A 21,399-nucleotide genomic window follows, 5' to 3' on the forward strand; every position below is an offset into this window, starting at 1 on the left:
GTTTTGTTTCTCATTTCTTTCATGTTATGAAAAATTTTCATTTCGCAGAAAAGTACCTCCTCATCCACAGAATAGTATTTTGAAACAAACTTGATGCTTTCCTCCACTACTTCATGTCTTCCCAACAATTGGCTCAGGTGGTTAAGTACATCCAAATTGTTTTCCTGCAGCCTATTTTCAATTTCCTGTTCCAAAGTGTCAAGGAGTGGGAAAAAAACGGTAGCTTTTAGGTGCTCTTTAACCGTTTAAAATGGAGCTTTAGAGCCTCCGCCAAGTTTAGCTGGGATTTTTCCTCTCCTTGGGAGCTCCGCTGGACGAAACCCACATTTTTCAGTAATTTTAGAGCAGTAATCAAACAGCTTGTCGAAGTATTGGTCTGTCCTAAAACTACGTAGTATCTCAATTGTGCCGTTCGTGACTTATTTCAGGTTTTACGGGTCAATCTTTGGGGTGGCAAAATAGGAGGATACAAAACTTTGGGGTGGCAGCTGCTACCCCTTGCCACCCTCGAATTACGCCTATGTTTGAGAACTGTCATAATGAACAAACTGGATAAGACATGGATCATATAATAATGATTAACCTATGGTGAGGGAAAATCGATGTGAAATTCTACAACTGATTATTGGAGGCAAAATAGAGTTTCTTGGTTAAGAAACATTCTTGAATGGACTCCGATGTCAAATGCAGGACAATTATTCCATATTGCAGAAGATCGAGAAGCCTTCTCAATGGTGATCGCCAACGTCGGATAATTCTGATGACTCGTGAGTAGGGGAACAAGGGGCTTGTTGTAACAGGGGTAAGTAGTAACATGGCTTTTTCATAGGTTATTTGAACGTTTTTAACTAATTTAGCTGACTCAATCTTATTCTCTTATCGCCCTGCAAATGAGACCGTCTAGCCAGTCATCCTCCGATAGTTGCAAATAGTAGTCTTGTGCACGTGCTTCATTTGGATGAGGTAATATAAAATTTGACACTCATAAGATTTTGGTTATCGTTGTTGTTTTAAACTTAAATGAAACTTTCGGTGTTCGTTTCTTTTCTAAATTTAGTTATACTTTGATGTTGCTTAACAATTTTACGATTAGGAAGTTATTTTTACAGTTATTTTAATAAATATACAAAAGTGTGCTACGGGGTTTGTTGTAACAAAACGTTGGGGCTTGTTGTAACATGTTACAACTTGCGCTGAATCTTACTAAATTCCTGAAGTGAGCCGAAATATATTTTGGACTAATTCCAATAAAGATGCGAAAACTGGCTTACCAATGTGCCGTGAAACTCAGTGCTAAGCAACTTCCTTCTTCTTGGTATCAAAATTATACAGTTGGTCCAGATTGGGTCCAAAATTTTATGCGTAGAAATCTACAATTATATTTAAGAACACCGAAAGCCACGTTATTAAGTCAAGCAACATCTTTCAACAGGACCAACGTTGGCATTTTCTTCGAAATACACCAAAAAATTCGAATATTCCTACTGTTACAACCTGCCCTATTAGATGTTACAACTAGCCCCAAGCGCGGGGTAAGTTGTAACAATACACTTTTTTTGGTAAAATCCTAGTTGATTAAAAAATACCAGTCTTTTTAACTTTTCTTTAGTTCAATTTTATTCAGAAAGAGTTAAACTAGCGTTTAGTGTTTAATTAATGATAACTGGGAAAATCGCTGTCAAGATATATTTGATTACATGAAAATTGTTACAACTAGCCCCCTGCTCCCCTAAGTGTATTTTTTGCACTACATTTCTATATAAATATTGTTGTATAATTTTTATGGGAAAAATTTAGAAAATAAATTTATATCAGAGACCACGAGATCATAGATTTTCATCGCCCTGTATATGACCAAAAATTGTAAATAATATAATTTAGTTAGTAAAGAGTGTTTTCGCGGAAAGTGAAGTCGTTAAGTGATTTGTTAGTGGTTCTCTGAACGGACATACAATTATGCGGTAAAATTAGAAAGTACATTTATTTCGCTTTGGAATGAACAATGACGTTTTAAAAATGTTTCTTAGAAGGATAGGCAGTAAACAAATTTATTGAGTTTAGAATATAAGGCTTTTTGTTTAGCATTTCGAAACAACGGAAAGTAATTTCAGGGCCGTGCCGTGCTATGATGCGGCGAAGCAGTCGCATCAGGCGGCATCACAAGAGAGGCGGCATAATCAGTAAAAAAAATGTCAAATTTTGTAAAAATAAAATGTCAGAAACAATAGAAAAAATGAAATGTTACAGACAATAATAGATATATGGCTAATGACCAAATGAAAATTTAGTGAAATTGGAGAAAATCTTAATATAAGTTCCGAATTTCCAGCTGAAAATGATATTCCAGCCAGGTGAAAAAATCATTTATTTGATTATGAAAAATCTGTGGCCGAGCTTTTAACAGATGAAGCTAAAGGACACCGCACACATCTTATGGAAAATATAATTTCACCCAAATGAAATAAAATTTACCATGAATAGATTCGTCCCGAATTTACAATAATTTCTTATCATTGCGCCAACTCTGTATTTTGAATAATAAGAGCGTAAATTGATAAAAATAAATCTAAAATCAAATGGGAATTTACGTGTGTCAAAGAGAAAAAAGATTTTGTAATTCGCTTACTCCATAAATCTTTCTGAGGGATTAAGGCAGAGGCTTACTCTTATTTTATCCTATTATCATTGATAATAAAGTTGGCATAATTTGGTTAGTTGTACCGCCTCTAATCGGCTTAATCTAATGGTGAATGAATAGACTGTTTTCAATAGCCGCTAGACTAATATTATTTATGAATGCCAGTTTTATGGACTTCAAAATGCGATTTCGATATATTTTAATTACAATTAACGCCCTAATTAAGCAAATTTTAGAGTTAACGCATTGGTATCACATGATTGAAATTTCGGGACGAATCCAGAGGACTTTTCATTCACAGTCATTTGTTTCGTGCTTCTGTCATGTGTCACATAATATTAATATATCTACGTCATACGTTATTGGTATATACCAAGATACAAACCAAAGACGTATGACGTAGATATATTAATATTATGTGACACATGACAGAAGCTCGAAACAAATGACAATCGATGAAAAGCCCTATTCATGTAAATTTTATTTCATTTGAGTGACATTATATTTTCCATAAGATGTGTACGGTGTCCTTTAAAATTGTTCATCTATATTTTAGACATTTACGTTAATGCTTTGATTGATCGATTTTCCCTTCTAGATACTCATAAGTAATAAATTTTTATGATATTTTTAAACTGAAAGAAATAGATAATAAAACACTAGAAAATTATTGTAAGTATAATTCTTAATTTAATACTTTCAATTTCAAATACCTTTACCATGAAACATTTAATTTCTTTATACCCAAATGTAATTGTAACACAAAGAACACAATAAAGTCTTGGTAGCTAGTGAGAAAGAAGTTTTTCAAAATTAAAAATTATTAAAAACTATTTACGAAGCCCTAAGACAGACGAAACTAAAAGATTAGGTAGAAAAATCTGATTGACGAATTTACCAAAATTAAAGGCAGAAGGGTAAAATTATAATTTTTTTAATGTTACTTACCTACATATTTCATTAACTTTAAAGTACCTATATTTTGTTTTTAAAATAAAAGTTTTCGGTCATTTTGTGTACTTTAATTTACTAAATATAAAAGTTAAGTTTAATAATATTTAAGGGGCGGCATTTCGAAGACTTGCATCACATTGAAAATATGTACAGCACGGCTCTGAGTAATTTGGTATCTCCTAGAATTTAACAAAATGGAAAAGTTGTATACAAAATAAATGGGTTCTTAAGAAATGAAAATATGGATGTAGTGGGTATAGAGGATGTTTGTGATTGGCGGAGAAAGATGGATGGAAGGGATGAAAGTGTTGAGTCTGATTTTGAGGAGAGAAAAAATGGTCACTGTGTAATGAATATCTGGAGAGTACAGTCCAGTTTTTAAAATGTGAGAAGTCGGTGTAAAGTGGTGAAATTGGCCTTTACGAGCAGAATCGTGGTGAAACGAAATCGTTGACCGAGTTGAGAAGTTACTTTTCGTTGTGTCCGAGGAGATTCCTGTTTTCTGTCTAGAACGAGTAGCCGGTGGGTATCAATTTGCACAAGATATCGATCAGAGAGAAAACTGAACAAAGATTTCGAGCGAGTCCCGTTGTTTGTTTGTTGTTGAAGCAGTTTGGATGAGAAGGACTTTTCGCTACATCCTAGGAGCACGTGTGGGAGAATCGAAGACTACGCAATCCAGGAACAAGAAGTAAAGAAGAAACAAAAGGTTAGTCAGAATTTTTGTGAAACGGAGAGAGTTTGTTTTATATCCACACCATATTTGTTTATTTTTGTATTGAGCTGTTCTATAGCATAATTTAGTCATTCCAAAATTTAAAGAAGAATTAAGTAATCAATTTCCAAAGGAGAAAAGTAAATTTTAGTATTTTTTGTAAAAATAGTCTAACGAATTATTTAAATAAAATTTTTGTTAAAACAAAGGAGATATCAGAATTAAAGCTTAATTTATTAGATAAGAAATAGTTGCAACAGAATTAAATTTTAGTATAATTTTTAAATTTTATAATTATTTTATATTGGATAAATAAAAAAATATTTATAACATTTATATGACATCGAGTGTATTTAATTTCCCTGTTTTGTCCCTGGATGAAGTAAGCAACTAGAGATACTAAAAGCCACAAACCCATTTGACAACAAGTCTTCCCCAGACGATGAGGTCCAGCATTCTTGCCATCATTTTGGTGGTCTACTCTGTGGTCTTTCTTTTACCTACTAGGTTATTCGTTTTTGCGCTTGTAACAAGTCTGCTGTCCCCCATTATTTTTATATGTTTGTTCTAATATCTTCGTCTCTGTCTCTGTCTGACCCATCTACAGATGTCCTATATTCCGCAGTTTAGTCTGATGTATTCACTTCTTATTCTGTCACGTAGAATTTTGCCTTGTATACTTCTTAGTACCTAACACGCGATTTTGTAAATTAAGTTTAGTTATTAAAATAAATTCGATATGTAAAGTTGTAAATAAATAATGGTATAAACGAACCGATAGTTTTATTGTTACATTATAAACTGTACATTGCTTGAAATACCCACCATATTATTCTTTTGTTTTTCGAAAGAAACATAAGGCTGTTACAAATACCAATTTGCTACACCCTAGTATTTCGCCCTTCGCAAAAATGAATGTAAATAGAGACTGAAATAAATACTCAAATTTTTTTATTGTCCCACAATCAATGAATACGGGGTAAACACAAGCTCAGAAGTGGAAAATTCTAAGCATATTTTGCGCTTTGCAAAGCAAATGCAAATACATACAATGATTTATTTCAAATGACAGGGGGATAATACAGAGCTTATTCAATACCATATTTAAGGGCTTTATCTTGTAACATTAGCAGTCATTTTTATTTTACATTAAAGTAAAAGTCCCACTATTATATTTGCACCATTATGAAGATATGTTTTTAATAAACAAAATAAAATAATTATAAGCTTTAATTGAGTAATTATTTTTTCATCAATTTTTATTCATTTTGGTTTGCCATCCAAGAATTCCTTAAATATTACGTCGGCAAATAAATTAAAAAGATTTGGAGATAATACAGCATGCAGCAAAATAAACAGTACTGAAATGATATAGCCTTGCAAACATTATTCACGACGACGCACGTTCCCGACAAAATAGATGTTAAAGACGTCCGCTGACCAGTGGCGGATCTACGGGGAGGGAAAATGAGGAAATTTCCCCCCCCCCCTAACAAAGTCCAAAATTAAAGAACAAAAATTGTTCAAACATAAAAATATACTAGCTGACATGAAACTGAAACCACAGAAAGACAAATTCAACCCAATAAACACACTAGTTAGGAAAATTAAGGGAACCTAATGTCTATAAGTTATTACTTAGTCTTTTATGTAATCTGAGTTTATCTTCTTAAGTCTTTTGTTTGGTTTTTCATTGAAAGTTCCCCCTAAGGCAAATTTCCCTTCCCAAGGCAAATTACTAGATCCACCACTGCCTCTGGCACGAAAAAATCTTTAATTGTATTCCGCAATTCCGAAATGGCAGACGGTGGATCTGTCTGACTCCTTCAGCATTCCCCATATGTACGCATCTGGTGGTGTTAGTTCTGGTGAGTGGCAAGTCCCAAAATGATCGCGCAGTATTCGAAGAGACTCCCCGGTAGTGTGAGAGGTTGTTCCGTCCTGCCGACATCATTGTTGATTTTAAGCTTGTACCGTTTTCGTGACCTTTTCCGTATGACTGAAAATAGTAGGTACTCCACCATAAGGTATTTTTCCTGCAAAACTGAGAACCATTCTGAAGCACCTAACATTATCACGACATTCACATACGTTAGGTATAAGGACGTTCGGAAACCACTCAGTACGTTTCGGCGCCTGACATACATACAAATTTGAGGCATACGAATTTTCCGTACTGTTTATTTCGCCGCATACCGTACATAATTTTATCATACTTATTTCACGTTGCATGTGTAGTTTCTTGATGTAATCGTCTTCAGTTTGGACACGTGCTACTTGGTTCTTCTTCTTTAGGTGCCGTGTCCGTATTCAGACGTTGGCCGTCATCATGTTTACAAATTCCTGAAATCTCTCTCTATCGGGTGCTGCGCGACATAATTCTTCTACCGTGGAACCACACCATTGTCTAATATTACGCAACCATTAAAGTTTCTTTCGACCAATCCATCTCTTTCCCTCCACTTTTCCTTGTATTATAAGGCGAAGCAGATGGTATTAAGGTCCTCGAATTATATGGCCGAAATATTCTGTTTTTCTCCTCTTTATGATGCTTATGGGCAGACATTCTGAATTCATCATTTGAAGAACATCTTCATTGGAAGTGTAATCCCATATCTTTAGGATTCGACGATAGCACCACAATTCGAATGCTTCTAATTTGTTTAGCATTGTGGTTTTTAACGTCCATGTCTCACAACTATACAATGGGATAGACCACACATAACATTTCAGGACCTTCTTGCGAATACTCATCGACAGGTTTCTGTTACATAAAACTGGTTTCCAGGTCATAAAAGCCTTACGTGATATTTCTATCCTGGTTATTATCTCTTCATTAGAGTCACAATTTACATTTAACCAGCTGCCAAGGTATTTAAAATGGTTTACCCGTTCTATCTCCTCTCAATCAAGAGAAATCACGCCTTGATCTACATTTATCTTTCCAACTGTCATCCACTTTGTCTTTGAAATATTGATTTGTAGGCATCTCCGATTGATTTTTAGGCTACTTGGTTAAAATACAGATATTTTAGGAGTCTTAAATCATAAAAATACACGAGGAAAAAATTTCCTGAAGTTGGCTGTATACCATTTATTACAAAAAACCATGAAATCCTTTATTAAAGGTATATTTGTTAAGTTTCTGTTAAGTAAGCACTTGCTTCTACACAGCCATGATGTGAACAAGTCATATTTAGCTCAATGGTATCTAGAGCGTGAAACATTGGATATTTTGTACATCCATATGTAAAGTCACATCAATTTTATATGTTCCTATGACGGATTAATTTTAAAGGGTTTTTACCCTAATATTTTTACTTTGGTGGTTAGCATGTATGATTCAAGAAACACTGATGATGATCGGTCAACCGATTGAAAACTAGTTCTGTTTGTTTTATGATGTAGCCCTGTATAGGGATTTTAACAAATATACCTTTTATAAAGGATTTCATGTTTTTTTCTTAAATCATAGTTATCCAATCCTGCCATTTCTTGACCAACAGTTGTTCGGAATGCATATTCCTGTCCAATCGCGAATGTTCTTGGGCCATGACATCTCTGTTTCCTTCCAATTCCTCTGTGACCCTCGATTTTACCTTTCATAATAAGATGAAGGATTCTGTACCGGTCTCCTCTAAGAACATTTGCTCTATTTAACATAGCTTCGTTGGTATACATCGCTAGCCAGGGTATTCGGAGTACTTTTCTATGCAACCTTTTAGGTCATTAAAACGCGCGTTAGCATGTGAACGGTCTCAAGTAAAATGTATGTAGTTGTAACCGCGCGTTATCAAAACGCACGTTAAGCGCCTCTTATGTGAACGGGCTCATTTTTGTCTGTTAAATCGTAGAGTGATGCACACCGGAATATGTTCTTGAATCGCGGAGTAATTTTTAAACGGAAATTAGAACAGCTGTTGACCGTTTCTCACTACGCTCAAGCGTGCTGGCGTGAAACCGCGGCAAAGCGAGTCGAAGGTAGGGATGTTCAACATGCTGTATCTCGATTAATTTTACTTCGATCAATCTGAAATTTTCAGAGAGTATTCTTTAAGTTCTGTACTTTTATTTACAATAATAAAAAATTCAAAATTTCTAATTATACCTCCTTAAAGACAATTAAGTTTTAATTATAATTTGGAATGCTTTATGCAAATTTTGTTCAACAAACTTATATTCATCAATTGATTCAAATCCATACATTTAGATAGTTCAAATAATTATAGCTGAGTGATATTTGTGATCAATGCCCCAGCACTCGAGCACGTCTCTGGGGGTTGTTAGCAAACTCCTCCCGCACTTCAGGTCCTTGCAGGCGTGAGAGACTTCAACCCTACACCCGCCATAGTTGAAGAGTTCTTCAACCCGGCGCTCGTATGCATTTCTGAATAAATATAATTATTGTACACCTTGTCTTGAATAAAGGTCCGTTCTTTTTATTATTTGTAGTATTTGTATTAACACATGATTTCGTCGAATAATTGGAAGGTTTCGTTTGTTCCGATTTGGTAATATTACTTGAACTGGTACCGGAGCAATTATTTCGAACGTAGGTCCAATTAGTAAACATTATAATAATGATCCGGTTCAATGTTATACCACTTCATATTTATTTTATAAAATAATTACATATTACATCCTGTATAATATACCGACTTTCTAAAATTCTTCATCCAGAGCTTGTCATTTCCCTGCTGAATATATTTCTGAGTTTGTGGACTGTATTATAGGGTGTGGTTCAAATGAATTGGAATAGATAATTAAATGTAAACAGCATAATGAAATTCATAAACATAATAAGTTCATAAAACTGTTATTTCACTGGTGCATCGATAATTGTCACATATGCAGGTTTCACACGCAGTGGTTCAATACGAGACTCAGTATCAGATAAGTAAGCTTCGGATATCGCATAGCAGGTCTTCATTCGAGGTATTCACACGTCGTTGTTTTTCTTATGAGGTTTAATTGTCTTTAGCGGATTAGTTTTCACAGTATGATAAATACACAAATATAATATATTATTCAAACACTAAAATATAATGAATGAACCTCAATATTAATGTCCAATTTACATAGCCATTTATTTGCTTCTGGGGGCAGTGCTGAATTAAGAATCCTGAGGCCCCTAGGCAACCCAAGCTATGAGGCCCCTTAAGAAACCTAGGTTTCTCCGTTTTTAATAACTTTTATTTTTGAAAATGTCCGTTCGCCTGTTGCGAAATAACCTAAAATGACTGTGAAGCAGGAATAAATTGTTTTCCCTGCAAGTTTGAAGCTGGGCTATAAAATATTTGAACTGTTCTAGTTCATTTTCAAGTTCAGATTCAATATCATCAGGATAGTTTTCATGTAGTTTTGAAGCACACTCCTTTATTTGAGTATCACTCAATTTTGGAAAAACACAAAAGACCAAATACTGAGTTCATTGACCCGTACACTGTCAACCGACGACTCAGCTCAGTAATTAGAGTATAGTAGAGAATATTCAGAGTATTGCAGGTCGCAGGCCCTCTGCTCGTAATAAGCAAAATTATCTTTTTGGAATTTTAAGAAATCCAAAAGTGAATTTAGAAGCTGAACTGCAGTTTGAAATTCAATCTCTTCTTTCTGCAATGATTTACTGACAGCGTTGATGCGTTCTAAAATTGTTACCCAAAACTCAGTCATTATGAATGTTTCTTTTTTTGACATACTTAGCCTCATGAACTTTTTCAGCTTGCTGATCAGTGTCTTAAGCAAGAATATGAAGAGCAGATTTGAAAGCGTTTTAACCTTTAGGCAAAGGTCTTATGCCATGTGCCGCTTGTTCTTATAAGGACTAGATCGTGGCGAATGAGATCGCTTAGTGGAGTTTCATTTAAGCATTTGATCATAACTTCCCAAAGGTGGGTAGAGGATGAAAAAAAGTTGTATACAGACTGAACAAACCCAAAATACGATATTCTATTTGAGGGAAAATACGTCAGCCAATCTCTTTTAATTTTTGTTCCACTAATTATTTTTCGGAAAACCATAGATTGTATAAAAAGCTTATAATGCCTTCAAAATTTCTTTTTGACGCTGAAACACTTCCATCAAGGTTTTTACATTCTGAAGACCTTTCTCAATCCAAAATGTCCTTACTTCTTTAGTTACTATATTCCGTAATCCTATGCCGTTTTCCGAATTTAGGACGCAATTTATCTTCAACTTAAATTTTTAACTTAGTTTCGGTTTCTGGTTCTTTAACTTCTTGAACTGGAATAGAACTGTCGTTACATGTTTTTTCATCTTCTTCAGTTAGGGAAGCTATGTTTCCTTCATTTATTTCTAATCTATCACGTGCATTTTCATTGGTGGCTGCTTCATTAGCTATGGATTTCCGTGTGGAACTGAGTTTAAATAAGTTTTGCTTCTGTTTTGGATTTTGATTAAGGATCTTTTCTTTCTCCTGACTTTTCTTGTGTTTTTTTGCTCACTTTCGATTTTTGTTTCCATCTGTAGTACTGGTCCTTCTACCAAAGGGCATTCATTAGCGATGTATTCCCACAGCATATACTTTATATGTGAACAAAAAACAAAAGTATGCATTGTAATGTAGCTTTATACGTCCACCATAACTTTTATGGTATTGCGCGATATTTAAATCTTTCAAAATTTTTTCGTTTTGGTCCCCGCGAGGCCCTCTTTGGGGCCGAGGCCCCTAGGCAACTGCCTACTTTGCCTAATGGTTAATCCGGCACTGCTGGGGAGCATTCCATAAAGTCCTGGAGGTTTCCACGGTAGGTACGATTTAGGCAGTCTGAAGCACAATGACTTATGGTCTGTCTAGGTGATCCGCAATCTCACTGTGGACTTTCCGCACGACCCCATTTGAACAGAGAGTCAGCACATTTACCATGTCTTTGAATGTTATGTGATTAAGCCTGGCCCAGGTGTACCGGGGCAGCCCCGATTTGATGAAACCCTGGGTTGGGGTGGATATCTGAATATAGTCTGCTGCTATTGTTGGCATCCATCTTCTGGACCATTGCCTTTGTATATCATGTCTAGTATGTCTTGATGGATTGGTAATTGTATGTTGGCTACAATTTTCTGGTACTCTCTCACTAATGCTGCTGTACGGCGTAGATCTGGTGGAGAAATATTGCTCAAAGTAGGCAGCCATCTCACTGGGGTTGATTTTATTGTTCCAGTGATTATTCTCATGGTTTGATTAAGTTGGACATCGATTTTGTTTGTATGTTAACTATTTAGCCATACTGGTGCACAATATTCTACCACTGAAAAAACCAAAGCTAGAGCAGAGCTCCGAAGAGTATCTGCAGAAGCACCCCAAGTTGTTCCAGCAAGTTTTGCTATTATATTGTTTCTTGTTCTCAGTTTACCGACTGTGTTTGTAAGATGGCTTTTGAAGGTGAGTGTTCTATCAAGTGTGACGCCTAGATATTTGGGGTTGTTGTTATGTTTGATAGGTGCATCATTTAGAGTTACATTGAGAGTATCGCCCGCAAGTTGACTCGACAGGTGAAAGAAACAGGTTTCAGTTTTGCTTGTGTTAGGACGTAAGCGCCAGTTCTTAAAGTAGTTACTTAGTGTAGTTAGGTCCTCGTGTAGAGCTCGTTCTCCAGCTTCCTTACTATTATCTTGGAAGCCAATGGCCAGGTCGTCTGCATAAGCGAATTTTCTCGATTTTGTTTCAGGTATATCTGCCGTATAAAGGTTAAATAATAAAGGAGCTAGCACTCAGCCTTGAGGTAAGCCGTTGTTAAGTTTTCTAACGTTACTCCGTGCCTCATTTATATATACCTGAAACAGTCTGTTAGTTAGTAGATTTGTTTATCTGCTGACAAGTTTTGAGACAGGGTATGATTTTCAACAAATTATAAATAAGGCCCTCTCTCCACACAGTGTCATAGGCAGCCGTAAGGTCTATAAATGTTTGGCAGATTTTTCACATCTTTCAAAGCCAGCTTCGATGAATGTAGTTAAGGACAGCACTTGGTCACAGCAGCTTCGTCCTCTTCTAAATCCAGCTTGCTCAATTGGTACAGCGTCTTCAATGGTGTTACATATTCTATTATATAAGAGTCGTTCTAGTATTTTATAGCAGCAACTGAGTAAGGCGATAGGCCGGTAACTTTCAGGCAGCTTGTTGTCTTTGCCAAACTTCTAGATTGCGATAATTTTTGTTCTTTTGAATTCTGGGGGTATAGCATACCTAACTGTAGTCACAATGTCGCTAACGAATTCCTTGAGCCACTGTCGTGTTTTTGTACCAAAAAAAAAGGATTAGTAGTTTGTGTCTATAACGGATTAGCGGTATTTTTTCACTATGCTGTTTCTATTTGAGCAGTCGTTATCACTGAGAGAAGATACAAGACTAAAAAAGCGTTTTTCAAGACTAAAAGCCAGAGAGATGTGCGGTACTTTTCATCACTTGGTATCTAGTGGTTATCACTAACAGAGAATATAACAGTGCGTCGGTTCTCTTAAACAATCAAAACAAGAAAGAGCGTCTATCGTTTAACTTAACTTGACATGCAACAATAAAACCTAAGTAACATAGGAACTAAGGAAATAGCTAATGATCAAAGAAGAAAAATCTGCTTTGGTTATATTCCTATAATAGAAAATGATGAAATGAGGAAAATGAAAAAGGTGATTAAAGAAAACATAATTTTACCATTAACACTATGATAGAAAATAATAAAAAAACTAACTACTACAACTTTTATGTCAAATTTGGATATGACCATGGTGGAATTGAAGCACACGTACAGATAATATAATATATACCTATAGCAAAAGACTTACCTAGAGTTGCAGCTGCCATTCTCATAGTTACAGGCATTTCTCCGCAGGACGTTTCGTCTTCGGTGATTATTCTTTTCTTCCTTGGTCTTCCTTTGGTATGTTGTGGTGGGGTGCTCGCTGGATAGTACCCGGGAGATCCTCCGCCATTATACATGACGTCCATGGGATCGTGGGGATCACAGAAGTCTAGTATTTCGTAATGCGGCCTAAAAAACAAAAATAGTGAATTTATTAATACGTTTTTAAGAAATTTGGACGAAAAACTATCGACTGAAACCTACGGACAATCGTAAAAGAGCCTATTATTTAACTAATTGGAGTTGTAGAATAAACGTGTATTATTTCTATAGATAGGTATAAAAATTGGACGACGACTGTAGAAAAGGTCCAACACATCTGGTCCAAAAAACATACTTTTTGCATAGAGTTTTGCACAAAATTTTTGTAATTCATTAGTTCAGTACAAAAAAAATTCAAAACAAAAGTTTCTTTTCGGGGCAAACCATAACTTTATTAAAAATATCTGCAGAGTGTTTATTAACCCTTTACTCCGAAGGAGAATATTCGGGGTGCGTGGCTAAAATCAAGAGAATTGGCTAAAAATTACTTGAAATACTTTCATGGGTTGCGAAAATGATTTTGTCATATTATTTTCCTTCATCTTCTTCTCGCAGCGCTACAACCCAGGTGGGAAGGGTTTACCTGACTGGTACCCGCTTCCATCTCGAACGGTCGTCTATGATATTTGAGTCAGAGGGTACCCCATTGCTCCTAAATGTAACCATGTTATCTCTCCATTGCATTCATGGACGTCCTAATGACCCTGGTGAGGTTTGCTACCAGATTAACTTGGTAAGGCGGTTATTAGGGAGTCTCTGGGCATGGCTAGCCCATCTTAAACGTTGGGATTTAATCTCTTGATGAACGAGATAACAACAAGATGTGACACAGCAGAAATCGAGAGGATACTGAGAACATTAGAAATGACAACGTTGAGGTCAATTACTGGGAAAACACTGAGAGACAGAATACCGAACGGCAGAATAAGAGATCTTTGTAACATACAAGACATAGTAGTATGGTAGGGAAGACAGAGAAGACGAGAGTGGAATCAGCATGTGACAAGAAGGCACAGTGAAGTGAGAGAATAACCCGTATAGCCAGAGATCAAAGGCAACAGGCAAGAGATCAATAGGAAGGCCCTTTAAAAGGTGGAGAGATAGCTGGCAGTCAACATCACAGCTACGAATACAAGCTCAAAATCGGTTAAGAGCAGTTCAAGAAGCCTAATATAAGCAGAAGAAGAAGAGGAAGAAGTGCTGTTTTATTGTTTTATTACAACAAAAGTATGTCTTATCTACTAGGATATGGACTTGAAAGCTGGACTCTGAAGCAAGAACACATAATGTGATGTTATAGAAGGATGCTTAGAATAGTATCGACACAGAAAAAAACGATCACGGAAGTATTGTGAAAAATGGGCAAAAAATATCAAATAATAAACACAATAAAAGTACGGAAGTTACAATATCTGGGTCACCTAATGAAAGGACAGTGATACGAAGTGCTAAGACTGATAATACAAAGAAAGATAAGGGGGAAAGAGTATAGGAAGAGGGAGAGTGTCATCATCATCATCATCACGTAGCGCTACAACTCTGTTTAGGTCCTGGCTGACTGTACAACTTTCTTCCAATTTGTTCGGTTTTCCATCAACCTAGGGTCAAATGCAATGTTCATTTTCCGGAGATCTGCTTGGATGTTATCTCTCCATTGCATTCTGGGACCCGTGTTGAGCTGCCCCACCCCCACTTGCAGAAATCAAAAAACAAATAGCCCTGATTTATGAGCTATTTATGAGCTCTCATATTCCGCAAACTAAAAATTTTGAGCTCGTTCCACTGAGCAGAAATTTGATACTTTAGTGGGGAGGGCTGAGCCCTCCCCCCCACTACTTGAAATTATATAGTTACGATTTTTGAGCTCATCCCCTTCACCCCCAAACAACCCTTTAATTGATTTCACTTAAGAAAAAATGCTGAGAAAACTTAAAATATATCGTATTGCGGATATAATTCCTATAGCTTATATACTCTAAGAATAAACTATTAAATCACGTGCATTTCGATTATTGAGCTACAACCCCTTCGCAAGAAAACCACCCTATCTTCCCGGCTTAAGAGAAAGTTGTACTTAAAATGCATTAAACTAATTATTTGTCCACTATAGTATCATTGAATAATTTATAAGCTTCCAAATTACGCGCATTTAAATCAGTAAATTGCAATATATTTTGTATAGTGCAGTCACTGAAAGTAAAAATCAACGATTACCTTCAATTTCGGTGAACCTTAATCGATTTTCACGAAAATTGGTCAGTGGAAAAACTGGAAAAAAAGTTTTTACAAAAAAGTTAATAGTAGTTTAATTCGTATAGCCTATATTCTAAGAATATACTCTTAAATCACGCGCCTTTCGATTATAGAGCTACAACCCCTTCACAAGAAAACCATCCCATATTCCCGGCTTAAGAGAGAGTTGTACTTAAAATAATTTAAATTAATTATTTGGCGACTACATATCGTTTAATAATTTCTGAGCTTGCAAAATATACGCATCTCAATTATTGAATTGCCATTTTCTTTCTACAGTGCAGTCACTGAAGGTAAAAATCAACTATGACCTTCGATTTCGGTAAATCTCCATTCATTTTCACGAATTAACAATAACAACTGTGGGTTTTAACCTGGGGTATATGTCACCCCTTCTCGGGGGTGAAAATTACTTTATTAAAAATAACCCCACAAATCGAGAGAGGGACAAATTGTAAGCAAAATTTGTTATATATTGTGATTAAAATAAATCAATACTTTTTGAGTTACTAAAGATCAAATATTTTAATTTTTGTGAAAGAAAATGCATGCTTTAAAGCGATTTTTCATAAATAACTCAAAAACTGTAAGTTTTTACAAAAAAGTGTTCATCACTAAAATTGAAGCTAATAAAAAATATAATAAATTGCTTACTTGAAAAACCCTTTAATGTTAATTTAAAGTAAGTTATTGATAATTAAATATATATTTTTTTCTGTGACTGTTCAAATCTAAGGATTCAAGCTTAAATAACGGGAAAGAGATGCATTTTACAACACTTAGGTACTAAATACTTGTCAAAGTACTTAGAAATACCTATCAAAAATGGGCTCCAGAAAAAGTTGATAGCATCAAAATCCGCTCACCAATTTTCATGAAAATGAATGGAGATTTACTGAAATCGAAGGTCATAGTTGATTTTTACCTTCAGTGTCTGCACCATAGATAGAAAATGACAAATAAATAATTGAGATGCGTATATTTTGCGAGCTCATAAATTATTAAACGATATCTAGTCGCCAAATAATTAATTTAAATTATTTTAAGTACAACTCTCAAGCCGGGAATATGGGATGGTTTTCTTGCGAAAGGGTTGTAGCTCAATAATCGAAAGGCGCGTGATTTAAGAGTATATTCTTAGAATATAGGCTATACGAATTAAACTACTATTAAATTTTTTGTAAAAACTTACAGTTTTTCAGTGATTTACGAAAAACCGCTTCATAACATGCATTTTTTTCACTAATAATTAAAATCTTTGATCTTTAATAACTTAAAAAGTATTGACTTATTTTATTAACTTTATATAATAAATTTTGCTTTTAATTTGTACTTTTATTGATTTGTGCAGTTATTTTTAATAAAATAATTTTCACCCCCGAAAAGGGGCGGTATCCACCCTCAGAGTAAATGCGCAAGGTGGTACCATGTCACCTTTGTTTCTTGACGTATCCTCTAACCACTGACCAATTTTCGTGAAAATCGATGAAGGTTCATCGAAATTGAAGGTAATCGTTGATTTTTACCTTCAGTCACTGCACTATACAAAATAAATTGCAATTTACTGATCTAAATGCACGTAATTTGGAAGCTTATAAATTATTCAATGATATATAGTCGCCAAATAATTAGTTTAATGCATTTTAAGTACAACTTTCTCTTAAGCCGGGAAGATAGGGTGGTTTTCTTGCGAAGGGGTCGTAGCTCAATAATCGAAATGCACGTGATTTAATAGTTTATTCTTAGAGTATATAAGCTATAGGAATTATATCCGCAATACGATATATTTTAAGTTTTCTCAGCATTTTTTCTTAAGTGAAATCAATTAAAGGGTTGTTTGGGGGTGAAGGGGATGAGCTCAAAAATCGTAACTATATAATTTCAAGAGCTCATAAATAGCTCATAATTCTGCCGCAAAAACCGATTCAATATTACTACTTTTAAGTAGTGGGGGGGCTGACTCAGCCCTCCCCGCTAAAGTATCAAATTCCTGCTCAGTGGAACGAGCTCAAAATTTTTAGTTTGCGGAATATGAGAGCTCATAAATAGCTCATAAGTCAGGACTATTTGTTTTTTGATTTTTGCAAGTGGGGGGGGGGCAGCTCAACACGGGTCATTCTGGGACGTCCGCCATTCGTTATGAAGTCTGTGCACGTGGCCTGCCCATCTTAGTCGCTGTGATTTAATTTTTTGGACAATATCGGTGTCATTGTAGAGTGCTTTTAATTCGATATTGGGTTGATTCTATACTGGTTTGTGTTAATATCGTGGTGAGGTCCGAAAATTTTTCAAGTATTTTCCGTTCAACACGTCTGAGCTTTTCTTCGTTTGCTTTGGAAAGTGTCATGGTTGAAAAATTTAAGGAACTGGTTTGAATGCAGTTCAATAGAACTCTTACTCAATACAGTACAGTGATGAGGATATTCAACCTCCGATTGGGAAAAGGCACTTAAAGAGGAAGATATCTTATCTTCTTCACTTCCCCACCTCCTTCTCCTTCTATTTATGTATAGTAATCATACAGTTTTTTTCTGTCACTAGAAATTTAATGCGAATGAATTTATTAGAAGCTGAACAAATAGACCGCCAGATAATAGGGCTAATTAATGAAATTAACAAAAACAACAAGACTAGCGTTATAATGTCAACAGGAGAAACAGAACGCATAGAACTAAAAGGAGGAATCCGCCAAGGAGACTCGCTCAGCCCATTGTTATTCAATATGGTGATGAATCAAATAATTCACGAAGTAAGAAAACGACATGGATACCACATGGGAGCGCATAAAATCACGATACTATGACATGCCGATGATGCAGTACTAATTGCTGATAACGAGGATGACCTACAAAGGCAGCTCCACACTTTCAATATCACAGCAAATAAACTTAATATGAGAATATCAGTAAAAAAAAATAAAATCTATAGTGACAAGTAAAGAGCCGCGTAGATGCAAGTTAGAAATAAACGGCAAAATTGTAGAATAAGTAATGAAATTCAATTACCTAGGAGTAGAGATCACTAGTGACAGAAATATAAGAACAGAGACCACAACACAAGCAACAAAAGCGGCAAGAGTAAGTGGTTGCCTCCGAGAAACCGTATGGAGAAACAAATATCTGACCACGGAAAGCAAAATAAAAGTATATAAGACAACAGTAAGACCTATCCTAACATATGCAGCGGAGACAAGGACTGATACAAGAAAGACGAAACAACAAATCAACAATATCGAAATGAAAGTATTAAGATCAATAGCGGGCATATCATTAAGAGACAAACAAAGCAACAGAAGTATACGAGAACGTTGCAAAATTCAAAATATTAACAGGTGGATAAAAACAAGAAAGAAAAACTGGAACGAACATGTAAACCGAATGGAACCAGATAGATTAGCGAACATCTGTAAAAACAACAAGCCGTATAGCAGAAGACCCGTTGGAAGGCCGCCGAAAAGGTGGAAATACAATGTACAGTCAACAACAACTGAAACAGAATAAGAGGCAGACAAACAGGAGTAATCCTAGTCGCGCGAAGAAGAAGAAGAAGAAGATGAATTCGTTGAACTATGACGCACTGAAAGAAAGGTTTTGTATAAAATTTAAGCACCTACATGGAGGTTGCGTAATTATCTATTCGAGAACTTTTTATACACTATTTAACCCGAAGCAAAGACAGTTGCCAGTTTTTATAGAACTTTTTATACTTTACGATTTCACCCACTTGAAGTTCGCTCGTTTTTATAAGCTTCCTGACCGTCCACCTGATCAGCAAAACTAGTAATTAAGGAGTTTATTTTCGATGCATAATTACCTGCAATATATAAGGCCTTCCCGCATGCCAAAGTGGTCACCTTTCGATAATGGCACGCCGCAAGAAACGCATGAAAAACAGTGAAGATGATAGACCAGATCTCTTGCTCTCATTACTAATTCGTTCGCTGATATGCCTGCATGACATCTACCGCACCTTGTGACTGCAAACATTCTGAAACAATCATAATTTATTGGTTAATATGTATGTAAAATGATCGTCGATACTTTGTATGCATAGGTATCTACCAGTGGCGTAACAAACTCCGTCGGGGCCCCCCGCAGAATTTTGAACTGGGGCCCCTTTTAATCCGGGAGCAGTCGCGCCGTTAGAAAAAAAATCCAACTTTTTATCATTTTCCGTGATAACTTAATGAACAATTTTGCAACATACCTTTCCACTTGTAAGTGCCTCGAAGAAGATTGTGGTAATGCTTAGGATTTTTTTTTTAATTTCATTTTTATTTTTTTTTGTGGAATTTTTGGCTTTGGTGGGAACCAATTAGTTTTAAAATTGTTAGAAATATATATTTTTAACATAACAAGCAAACAAAAATATTATAAAATTGAAATTTGTTTTAAATTTGTATTGTTAGATTTTGTTCTACACGCGACTGCTTACGTGACAGAAGTGAGCGCGACTGCTCCCGCGTTAAACAATTACTAAATACGACTTATTTAACAAAAACTTTTTTGTGTTAGCGTTATCATTCACTGTTCATAACAACTTACATTTCTCATCTTTATCGGTATACAGACCCATTCCAAAAAAGTGTGTTTGCGTAGCTTGGAACCTATGGGAAACTTTTTATTACATATCTATATTACGAAAAAAAGTTATTCTTCATAAAATGCTCTGCATGGTATAAAACCTAAGTTGCAATAATCAGATATTAAATTTTATTTTTTTTATACGAGGTATATAAAAAAATATTAATTTCGCTCAATCCTAGACCACCTTTATATTTTACAATATTGAAAAATTTTATTATAAAAAGTTGTTCGCAATTAAAAACTATGTTTAAATATGAAATTATATCATTCCAGTTGAAATATATATTGTGAACTATAAAGGTACTTAACGCTTAGAGAGAAATTCATATTTTTCGACATACCTCGTATAAAGTTGGTAAAATGTGATATATTACGATTGAATCTTCGTTTTGAGATAATGCAGAGCTTTTTATTAAGAATCTGATAAGAATTCTATAAAGAATTTTTTCGTAAAATTAAAAAATTAATAATAAAATAGTTATTATAATTATTGTAATAAAATGATGTTGGTTATCGGTAATTTGAGAAATATTTGGAAAAATTAATTTTTTATTTACAAGGATGTAATTACATATTGAAATTAAAATCGTATATTGTTAAATATAAAAGTACTTTATCCTTGAGTTAAATTCCTATTTTTTGACTTACCTCGTATAAAATTGATAAGCTTTGATATCTGATGGTTTATCTGTCTTATTTTGTATCTCAGATTTAAGACCATTCAGAGCATTTCATGAAGAATAACTTTTTTTGTAAAATTGATAATAAAAATGAGGCGTTCTTTGCAAAAACCCCAGTAGTCCTTTTTTTCCGAAAATGGACTTATGCCATCTATGGATTAAAGGACTAATTACCTACGTTCCTTGCGTAAGAAACTTCCATTAAAGTTACAGTAGTCCAAAATATAAGCGACAAAAGTATAGGCGATTCCGCATAAACCCCATATGTCAAGCGCAATTCCCTTTGTTAATTACTATTGGTGTTTTTGCGGGAAACTTTATCGCTTGGCTGTCAGTAGGTTTTTATAGGTTAAAGTTCCTTCGAATAGTTGTGTTGTGTGATTTTATAAGTAAACACCATATTTCGTTCATTTTTTATTTTGGTTTATTACTATAAATATCGTTTTTCCTATAAATTAATGAAAAATTCCTGCAAAAACCCCATATGTCAAATGAATAAATGTCCTTCATAAATAAACAAAAGGAAAAAATAATGTTATTTATATTGTAAACTGTGTGTAATCATCAAAATAATAAATCACTAATTTCAGAATTTCCGTAAACTTAATAGGGTTCAATTAAATAACTTTTTTTTTTAAATATCTCCGATGTT

The 21,399-nt window shown here is 34.9% G+C and overlaps 1 protein-coding gene across 1 annotated transcript in view; it reads right to left on the reverse strand.

The window, feature by feature from the left end:
- Positions 1–21,399, reverse strand: part of LOC114337494 (LIM/homeobox protein Lhx9-like) — a 144,539-nt gene that overhangs the window by 53,886 nt on the left and 69,254 nt on the right. Inside the window, exons 3-4 of the mRNA XM_050661386.1 lie at positions 19,295–19,468; positions 13,110–13,315 (exon numbers count right to left, since the gene is read on the reverse strand). Of these exons, the coding sequence (XP_050517343.1) occupies positions 13,110–13,315; positions 19,295–19,468 (380 nt within the window). The remainder of the gene's footprint in view (positions 1–13,109; positions 13,316–19,294; positions 19,469–21,399) is intronic.

The sequence above is a fragment of the Diabrotica virgifera genome, chromosome 9, assembly GCF_917563875.1.
Source record: "Diabrotica virgifera virgifera chromosome 9, PGI_DIABVI_V3a".
NCBI lineage: Eukaryota > Metazoa > Arthropoda > Insecta > Coleoptera > Chrysomelidae > Diabrotica > Diabrotica virgifera.